The sequence below is a fragment of the Mus caroli genome, chromosome 12, assembly GCF_900094665.2.
Source record: "Mus caroli chromosome 12, CAROLI_EIJ_v1.1, whole genome shotgun sequence".
In the NCBI taxonomy this organism is placed as follows: Eukaryota; Metazoa; Chordata; class Mammalia; order Rodentia; family Muridae; genus Mus; species Mus caroli.
Window position 1 is genome coordinate 113,061,619 of NC_034581.1, and position 10,397 is coordinate 113,072,015.

General features: G+C 43.7%; 1 protein-coding gene across 1 annotated transcript in view; it reads right to left on the bottom strand.

The window, feature by feature from the left end:
• The window catches only part of Dnah11 (dynein axonemal heavy chain 11), a 309,803-nt gene extending 306,031 nt beyond the window's left edge, over nucleotides 1–3,772 (bottom strand). Inside the window, exons 1-2 of the mRNA XM_029484410.1 lie at nucleotides 3,752–3,772; nucleotides 3,397–3,540 (exon numbers count right to left, since the gene is read on the bottom strand). Coding sequence (XP_029340270.1) covers nucleotides 3,397–3,540; nucleotides 3,752–3,772 — 165 coding nt within the window. The remainder of the gene's footprint in view (nucleotides 1–3,396; nucleotides 3,541–3,751) is intronic.
• Nucleotides 3,773–10,397: the final 6,625 nt, after the last annotated feature.

Genomic DNA, 10,397 nt, shown 5'->3' on the forward strand with positions numbered 1-10,397 from the left:
CAAAGTCATGTACAGTTGGATGTGGCAGAGAAGAGGGAAGTGAGATAGGAATCCCTCCAAATGCCATTAGTATCACCATCTCCTGCACAGTCCCCTGAGGTGTCAAACTTCAGTATGTTTACAGTCTCTGTACTCAAAGATCTTGGTGGGTAGGGAAGGCTCTAGAAGCTGTGCTCTTCCGAATACTAACTGCCACAACTAGAAGCCCATTCTGGTATATATAAACATGGAGTACATTTCTGCATTTAAAGCAATAGAGTGTTAGAAAACCCTTGCCAGGAAGGTCACTTGACTTGTGTCTGTAAAGGGTCAAAGTACAACAGGTGCCATGATCTGTATATTGATGCCTTCTCCCAGTGCTATGTTGGAATCCTACCCTTTAAATCCATGGCATGAGGAGGCACCGTCATTGTCACATGGCTAGCTCACTTGGCAAATGGTCTTGATGCTTAAAAGGGAGCTCATTTGCCCCTTTTATCATGTGGGTACATGGCTAGAACGGACCCACCTGAACCAGAAAAAAGAAAATGAGCCCTACAGGCAAATTCAAACTTGCCAGCAATGTGATCCCCAATTTTTAACCCTCAGGGCTTCAAGAATTAAATTCTATTTTGTACAGGAAATTCAGTCTACCATCTTTTGTTACAGCAGCTCTAGCTGAGTCACCAAGTACTGTCAAAGTTAGGCTTACCATTGCTACGATGAAACACCATGACCAAAGCAACTTGGAGAGGAAAGGGTTTATCTGGCTCACACTTCCTTGTCACTGTTCATCACTGAAGGAACTCAAACAGGGCAGGATCTTGGAGACAGGAGCTGATGTAGAGGCCACGGAGGGTTTTCCTGGTTTGCTCATCATGGCTTGCTCAGCCAGCTGTCTCATAGAACCCAGGGCCACTCGCCCAGGGATGAGACCACCCACACTAGGCTCAGCTCCCTCTCATCAATTACTAATCAAGAAAATGTCCCAGAGCCAGGTGGATCTTGTGGAGGCATTTTTCTAATTGAGGTTCCTTCCTTTCAAATAACTCTGGCTTGTGTCAAGTCACAAAACTACCCAGCACAAACTCCAGAATACTCACCTACTAGTATGAGGATAACTGTATGTAAGGCCAGAAGGGGAAGGTTCAAGAAAGTCACAAGTTCAACTTTAGCTTGAAATGTTAACTATACAGCTGGTGGGAATTCTAGGAAGGCATGTGGCTCTCTGTTTGGAACACAGAATAGAGAAACTGGCTGGAGAGAGCTGAGGGGTCCCTAGCACAGCACCATGAGCCACTGTCCAGCAGACAACTATTCGAGCTGCATGTGTGCCCTAAGCCCTGCCAACGCTTGGGACGTTTGTCCTCCAGACCTACACCCTCTTGTTCAAAGCTTTGTCTGTAAGGGAATGCCAGCTATACCACAATTGTGATGTTCTTGCTTTTTTTCTCTGCCCATCTCAGACTCTTCCCAACATTAAACTCAAACTGTGTTTAGATTAAAAACTAAACAAAAACAAAAAGGCATGAGAGGAGAAGGGAGCTTATTTGAGAAGTGTGACAGAGGAAGAAGGAGAGGGCTAACAAAGAGTGAGCATAGAAAACACCCCAATATAACCCAGCTAACTATAATTAATATATTTTAATAAAAATTAACCCCAAATCTCTGGTGGCTTATACCTTCTTGGATATACACATTTTCATTCAAACCATACTGTAAAAGTTATGGGAATTTTGGTATGGGACCAACTCGGAGAAATCTTGGAAGAGTTTCAAAGTTTTCTATTGCCTTTTGCAAACCACAGCTCATAGGATGAGAACCCACCAAGTTCCACACAGCCCTGCCAACTCCCACCTAAAGGCAGGGAAACTCAAAGCATAAGTTGTTTCAAACTCTGCCGAGTCTTACAGAAGACTCAGCGTAGTAAAAATCTCTTAAGTGCCTGTTTCATGCAAAAACAAAACAAAACTGCTCCAAGTACCAACCCTAGAAAACCCCTTCCTACAACCAGCAAAAACAAAGGAGGTAGGGTGCAGGGGACCTAAGTACAACACTGGAGCCAGGGGCAGAGGCCTTGGGTAGCCTGAACACAGCAAGAGAGGACATCCTTCCAGGAAGACAGCAAGAGACACTGGAGGTCAAAGAGGAGTGTTAGTGGTTTGCTGTGGCTCACATACCCTGTAGCACGTTTTCCTACCATAAACACAGGCTCAGCAGGACTGCACTGATTACTGGAGTCTCTCTGAACAATCAGGCAGAGGAACTGACCTTGTAGACAAATACCTAACTCCATGGTTCCCAGTTCTCACCTACACAGGGAGCCCCTGGGTCTTAAACTACTCTAGCTTTGTTCCCACCCCAGGAGTTCTGAATTAACCAGTAAGAGGATCCTCCCTCAGGGCTGGTTCATTCCAAAGCTCACCATTGCTCCTGACCAGGTGAGTCTAATGTCCAGTGAAGTCTTAAAATTACCACTCTCGTTCTATGGTCATTTTGGTGTTTTCATCCAAAATATCTGAACAGATAGACAGCATCAGGTGAGAACCCATGCATCTTGTGTTTTACCCAGGCCAGCTGAGTCCATCTGTACTGACAAGGCAGGGGGATGTAGGTCCTACCCATGTTAAAATGCCACTGGCCGTTTCAAGCAGTGGGTTAGTTCGTTTTGGTTACTGTTACAGAATCCGGAAGACAGAGGAGAAAAGGTTTCCTTTGACTTTCATTTCCAAGTTCTGTCCATGAGACATTGACCCTGCCAGGCTCAGGCCTCACATCACAACAAGGGCAGATGGCAAAGTAAAACACAGCAATGAAGAAGCAGAGAGAGAACATGGTACCTAAGCCCCTCAAGGGACATTCCCCCAGTGACCTAATTTCCACCTATGAGGGAAGTCCCAGGTCTTAAAAGCACCACAGCTCCCAATGCTGATGATCAATCCTTTAATACACCGACCACCGTCAGCACAGGGAAGAGAGAATTTGTGAACAATTGGTGACTTCATTACTGCCTTCCATTCTCTGACATAGGTAAAACTCCATTTAGTTACTACCTTGTAACAGGAATTTGAAAAACGGATGAATGTGTGAGGTAATTTCTACCCTGACTGTAATACCTAAAACCTATAGCTAACTGACAGAACCTCGTCAGTTCAATTTGACAGGTAAACGCTTCCAACATTGTGAAAGGAGTAAGGGAAGAGTGAGAGAGAGGGTGATCTGACAGGGAGCAGGCTAGTCAGTATTAGTGAACAGTAACTGAGTTCAGAAAACAAGCTGAACGTGATCACTTCGTACCCCTGGCCAAAGAAATTCCTGGCTTCTCACTCTCTTCTATTTAAGTAGACAGAGTGGCTCAACCAGTACTATGTGTCTGGAGGTCAAGAAAACACTCAGATATTAGAGACAGATCAATACCTCATCTAGGAATGCAGTTACATGTGTAAGCAATGACCTGGGTATTTCTCCAAATAAAATGGTTTGGGAGAAATCACTTTCTCCCATGTTTTCAGTCATCTTCTTGGCAAAATAAACCAGCTTGTGTTTCACATCTCTCGGAATCTGGAACAAAAGCAAGATAATTAGTTCGAGTTCACTACAGAGTCTCTTTGTTAACAAGCAGGATTCGCTGTACCCCACTTGCAGACAGATTGCCAACAGAAGTAAAACCATGGCATCTTGCCCATGTTTACAAACAAGGTTGCTCTGTTGCTCTTCTGTGTCCTGAAAAAGGTAGGGTTCTCTTTTTCCTTTTTTTTTTTTATAACAATACCACCCTCAAAGACATGTCCATTACTCCTCAACAGCATATACTGTAAGAAGCTCATATACAAAACCAAACATAAGAATATTTTAATCCTAGTAAGGTTTTCCCCCCTTTGCTAATTTTTCTCTTGTTTGAAAATAAGCCAAACTGAGATAAAAAAAAAAAGGGTTAATTTGCATTCCTGCTGTCAAGGCAAAGAAGTGTTTAGCCAAGATAGTTTAACATTCCTATAACTGTTAAGGGTTTTTGGCTTTGTTTGGTTTGGTAAATACTACACCTTTTAGCTTCTATGCTCTGAGAGTTTAAGGTGTCTTGTCTGGCATACTAACTTATTTTTTAAAGTTATAATTAGGAGAATATCAAAACAAAGATATTCAAAACTCACAGAGCTGTAGTGCAACCATTCTGAGGGTTTGCCTCACACCTATCCTAAATAATGACATCTGGTCATTTACAACATGAACCCCAGGCCCAACACTGCTGAAAGATAACCTACTGGGCAAGGGCTCCAAAATCAGAAAAGAAGGAAGGAAAAGAAAGCAAAAAAAAAAAAAAAAGCAATGCCTATTAAGCTTGAAGCCTGTGCAAATTACAGGCTACATACACACACCATGGAACTACCATCAGTTTTAAAGAAAAACACATCAGAGAATAAGACAATTGGACATAAGTTTTCAGAGTGCTATTGATACGTAACTTTCCAGGGCACACCTCTGCTATAAACAAGTAGACAGATTACTTTACTTGGAATTTACGTTGGGGGTGGGGGGTGAGGGGGTGGGGGTAGACGTTTCCTTTTCCAGCACCCACATGGTGGTAATTCACAATAATCTGTAACTCCAGTTCCAAGGAATCCCAACACATCTCTTCTGACCTCCATGGGCACCAGATACCCACAAGGTGCACAGACATACATGCGGGCAAGCATACATACACATAAAAAATGAATATATATTCTAAAAAGAATTTACAATTTAATTGCTAAGATAATGCTCCTTGAAATCACTATCTAATTTATGCAACAAATATGTTTATTTTGTGTTTTAAATGACACCAGCCAGTCTAATGGTTGTTATTGTTGGTTTTGTTGTTGTTTATATTTTTGTTTGTTTGTGGTTTTGACAGGGTATCATGGTGTAGTCCTGGAACTTGCTGGGTAGACCAGGCTGGCCAGGAACTCACAGAGATCCTCCTGCCTCCTCTGTCTCCCAAGTGCCAGGAGTAATATAGTAAGTGCCACCATAATCCAGCCAGTCCCCCGCCCTGCTTTTTGTTAGGACTCGATTATTTCTTTCCTGGACAAAATGTAGTTGGTAGATACTGAAACAACTCAAGCTATAAGGGTTTTGCCTAATACTTTGCTATCGTTGTTTAAAAGGATATGACTCTAGAGTTCCACCGGGGACTGAAACATAAGTATTTTGGCCCAAAAGCTCTCCAGGCGCCATAAGCCCAGGTATCACAGACTGCGCTAGTTTTCTAACATCATTTTAGACAACCATCCCTTCTGGCAGACATCCCTTGTAGAAAACTATCGTACAGCGTTTTCTGCAGAGCTGGTGCACACGGGGACCCTGACTTCTGATCAGTCCAGGAGGCTGACTTCAAGTTCTGTTTAAGTCTGGCAGCGGGCATCCCTCTCGGGTCGCGCCTTACCTCGGGGGAAGCCGAGAGCCGCCCGGCGGCCGCAACACTAAACACCAGGCTGGCAGGATCAGTGCTCTCCAGAAAGTCTCCTAGGACCTGCCGGTGGTCCTCGCTCTCCAGATACTGGCCCCACGTCTCCTCCGGGAACCCCAACGCCTGGCGCAGACGACCTCCCAGGAAGCGCACCCGCGGGTCTAGGGCAAAGCGTTGCACTCTCCTTGCAGCCGCCGCCTCCTCGTCCTCCTCTTCCTCCTGCTCTGAGGGGCTGAGCCTCAGCACAATCCCTTCCTCCTGTGATGCCATCTCGTACCTAGTGAGGATTCTTGGAGTCGTGCGCCAAGGAAGCTATCACGGAGCCAGCGCCAGCCACTCTGCCTGCAGAGCTAGGTGCGCTGGAAGCGAGGTGGCCGGGGCTGCAGCGCGTCCCGTTGCCAGGGAGATGGCCGCCCCGCCCCGCCCCGGGAGTGAGGGAGGAGCGAGAGTCTTGGGCCGCCCGGTAGCTCCCAGGCAGAGACCCGGAAATCAACTGGATTTCTCTGCTTTTGTCCCCTGGGCATCTTGGGGATCCCAGAAATGTTCCAGGACTAGTTAGCGGCTCTGGATTCAGCAGTACTGTCTTGAGCAGATAGTCCTGCTAAATTTGCCGCCATGGTAAATTCATCTAATCCCTAGAAAGCTGGGGCTAAGTGCTCAATGTTTAGCTGTGGATGAAGTATGCTCCAAAGTAGTTAGGTAGCAAGAAATGCTGCCACACACATCGTACACAGAGAATTGCTTATTCAATACGTTTAGAGAAAAAAAAGTTACGTTACATTGTAAGTCAATAAACTACTTTCAATTTGGGGAAGGAACATTTTGAGCAAAAATACTAATATTAAAGTAAGATTTTTCAAAGACTTAAATGTAACAAAATAGCAAAAGAATATGTAGCAAAGAATGTAGCTTCCTAGCTGCCATCAGAACTGTGACGTTGCACTGGACAGAGCCTGCCAGGCTAGGTACATATTCACCAAGGCCAGTGCAATTTTAACTTGTCATTGGGTTTTCTCCAGCAGAATAGTTTCTTTTTTCAGAAATAATTTACTCTATAAACCCAGAGTTTGGGCCTTTCATTGTAGTAGATATTAAGAAGTGCATTTCCCTAGAAAATTTGTATCTCAGAGTAATAAATCCATCACTTAGAAAGGCATGCTTATTCTCAATATTGTTTCAAGTATGATTTAAAAGCACCAAGCAGGTACCATAATGAGTTCATTTGGCTTCTCACACACACAAAAAAATCTTTATTAAACACCTACTGAGTGCCAATCACTGCTGATGCTGAACACACAGTGTTGTAGGCAAACTAAGCTTCTGTTCTCACATCAGTTGTCTAAGCTAGCTCCAAACTGACTGAACTGAGGCTATTCCACCTGGGTTTGCCTTCTATTTCTATCAGATGCTGTCAGAGCCATCTAGGATAGGCTAAAGGCATGCAGGTGACTTTTCTAGAGATGACCCACCATTTTTGCATGGCGGTGATGGGTAAACTCTGAATAGCAAGGCCTTCAGAAATTTCCTCTCAAGATTGCTTCATGCCGCTGATATGCCTTTCCCAGTCACTATTACATAGTATAATAACTTCTGGACATTAACCTACCCTATTGAGCAGATTTCCTGCAGATCGACATAAAGATAAACTTTCATGAATTAATGCTGCGTAGATAAATTAATGATTTCATAGAATTCCTGATTTGATTCAAATAATTTTAGGAAGAAAACTTTTTACATGGTTTTAGTTGTTTTGCCCAAAAGATGTAATAAAATTAGAATCAGGAATAGAATTTACCCCCTCCTCATAGGATAGTAAGTAAAGGCTTCATAATAAAGAATACAATAAGCTTTCATAATTACACTAAAAAGAATTATAGACCTGGGACAAATTTGTGTTCAAAGAAAAACACGCAGGTCCAAGGATGAAGCCACAGGTGTGCACTATGATAAGGCAAGACCATGTAAAAACTGTTGCTTTGAATTTATGAGCTTATGGAATGAAACACTGCTTTGAACTTTCTATGGATACTTCTCTGTAACTCCCCTTTTGTGTAACATTCTATCTCTGAGGTAATTCTTTCTTACATAGAGGACTTTTTGTCTAAAAAGCTATAAAAATTGCTGATAGCAATGAAGAAAGAAAGTGTAACCATTTCTGCTATATGTAGAAGGTGCAAGTGTCTATGTGTGTGCTTGAGTTCTCCCCTTTTTTTCCTTTCCTTTTCTCTCTGGTTCACAAAGAATTAATAAGTTCCAAGCCTCTCACCTGGCCAGCAAGAGGCTCCTGGGCAAGAAAGGAACTCTAACAATCCTTTACTTAATTCCCTGCTGCTACACAGCAGGAGTCAATTACCTGAAAACTTTGGATAACAAAGAGTTTTGTTTGCTTGTTCGCTTACATTTTATTTTGAATTTTTTCTTTTTTTATTGAATATTTTATTTATTTACATTTCAAGTGTTATCCCCTTTCCCACTCCCCCCCCCCAGAAGCCCCCTATTCCATTCCCCCTCCTCCTGCTTCTATGAGGGTGTACCCTCACCCTCTTACCCACTCCTGCCTCCCTGCCCTTGAATTCCCCTACACTGGGGCATCAAGTCTTCACAGGACCAAAGGGTCTCTTCTCCCATTGATGCCACACAATGCATCTTCTGCTACATATAGGGCTGGAGCCTTGGGTCCCTCCAAGTGTACTCCTTGGTTGGTGGTTTAGATCCTGGGAGCTCTTCTTAGTTGATAATGTTGTTCTTCCTATGGGGTTGCAAACCCCTTTAGCTCCTTCAGTCTTTTCTCTAACTCCTCCATTCGGGACCCTGTGATCAGTTCAATGGTTGGCTACAAGCATCCACTTCTGTATATGTCAGGCTCTGGCAGAACCTCCCAGGAGACAGCTATATCAGGCTCCTGTCAGCATGCACTGCTGAGCAAAGAGTTTTAAATATTACCAAAAGCAAGCCACCTTTGCTCTAGCAATCACAACTTCTGCCACCACAACCTCCAACGCCCCCATCGTTGCCTTCCCTGGGAAACCCCATAAAGCCTGGAAGGTCACCCACAAGGTGCTAATGTGTGATCCGAGCAAGCCATTTACCCTCTGGGTGCCTCAGTCTTCACCTGGAATAGGAAATCATCAACTTTTCAGCAAACACTTCCTCACTGACCTTCCCTTGAGAAGGGTTCACTTTAAGATTCATGGAGTTGCTTCAGTAACTGGATGTGAGCAGATATAACACAGGCTCCAGACAGCTTTATACGGTACACCTTGTCCCTTGCACTTCTGATGCTGTTACGAGGAGGAGAAAATTCTCAACTAGCCTGCTTGTACAGGGAACCAATCTCTTATTCCCTTCCCCACTCCTATCAAAGCTCCTGTCTTCCCAATAAGTTCCCTCCAACTTTCATGTCTACACACACACACACACACACACACACACACACTACTGCCCTTAATTAGGGTTGTTTGCTTGGGCATGAGCGAAAGGCTATTTTTTTTTAATATTTTTTATTACGTATTTTTCTCAATTACATTTCCAATGCTATCCCAAAAGTCCCCCATACCCTCCCCTCTACTTCCCTACCCACCTATTCCTATTTTTTGGCCCTGGCGTTCCCCTGTACTGGGGCATATAAAGTTTGCATGTCCAATGGGCCTCTCTTTCTAGTGATGGCCGACTAGGCCATCTTTTGATACATATGCAGCTAGAGTCAAGAGCTCCGGGGTACTGGTTAGTTCATAATGTTGTTGCACCTACAGGGTTGCAGATCTCTTTAGCTCCTTGGATACTTTCTCTAGCTCCTCCATTGGGGGCCCCGAGAAAGGCTATTTAATCCAGCAAGGACAATTTAGCAGAGCTAGTCCACTAAAAAACATGACTCTCCTAGTTCTCTTCAACAACTATTAGCTGCTGTTCAGTCCTCAGGGAGGGATGGAGCTCTGTAAGTCCTTTCCTTATTAATAATGGCTGTTGGTGAGCCTAGGCTTGCCCAGTAACCACTATTGCTGTGAATATGTAGGAGCAACAGTCATTTGGTGTCCAGAAGACAGTGTTTTATAGCATTGCTTCCCTTACTATTTCTTTCAACATTCTTTCAGCCTCATCTCACATTGTTTCCTGAGCCTGGGGTTGGAGGCAGGGGAGTTGGCATAGATGTCTTGCTTACAGTGTTAGGCATGAAGTCCCTCTGGTGGAACAGGCCTTGGAGCCAATCAGAAGGCAGTGGGTTATCCTCAAAACAGTCGCTGTTGTACCAGTGGGCACACCCAGCTTGGTGGGTTAGTAATGGAGTTCACGGAGTTCATAGATAGCTAAGACCACCCAGTGGCCTTCATAAACACCTTCCAGAACCAGAGAGGAACTGTTTGGCTCAATGACAGCTTGATTGATTTATGTCCTGCAACCAAAGTACTTGATGTCATTTAATGCAGGTATTTCTCCCTTTTGTGATTTTGATGATTTTGTTGTTGTTGTTTTATTTGGTTGGGATGTCCTGTAAATTGGTGAATGGTGCATTAAATTCACATGCTACTGTTTTGTTGGGTTTAATACATGACATTGCATCTAGTAGTATTGTTTTTTTAACATTGGGTGTACCTGTGATCTTGCCTTTATGCTTAGAATTGTAATGTCCTCTTGGTGCAGTTCCCATAGTCAATGTGAAGAGGATCTTTTCTTACTATGCTCAAAGTCTGTTTTGTCAAAACTTACAAGAGCAACAACTCCTTGTTTCCTGAATTCATTTGCTGAAACGACTCTTTTTCTGTCCTTTCCCCAGGAGGTAGTACCTGTCTTTGGTGGTAAGGTACATTTCTCGGAGGCTACAAATAAATGGCCCCTGCTGTTTCATCCAACCTACATCCAACCTGTGTGCTTTGCTTTGAGGAATTGAGACCCTTGATATTCAGAGCAATTACTGAAACTTGCCATTTTGTTGAGTCTGTAGTTGGTTCTTCCCTCTTCCTCTCTTGTTTAAGAA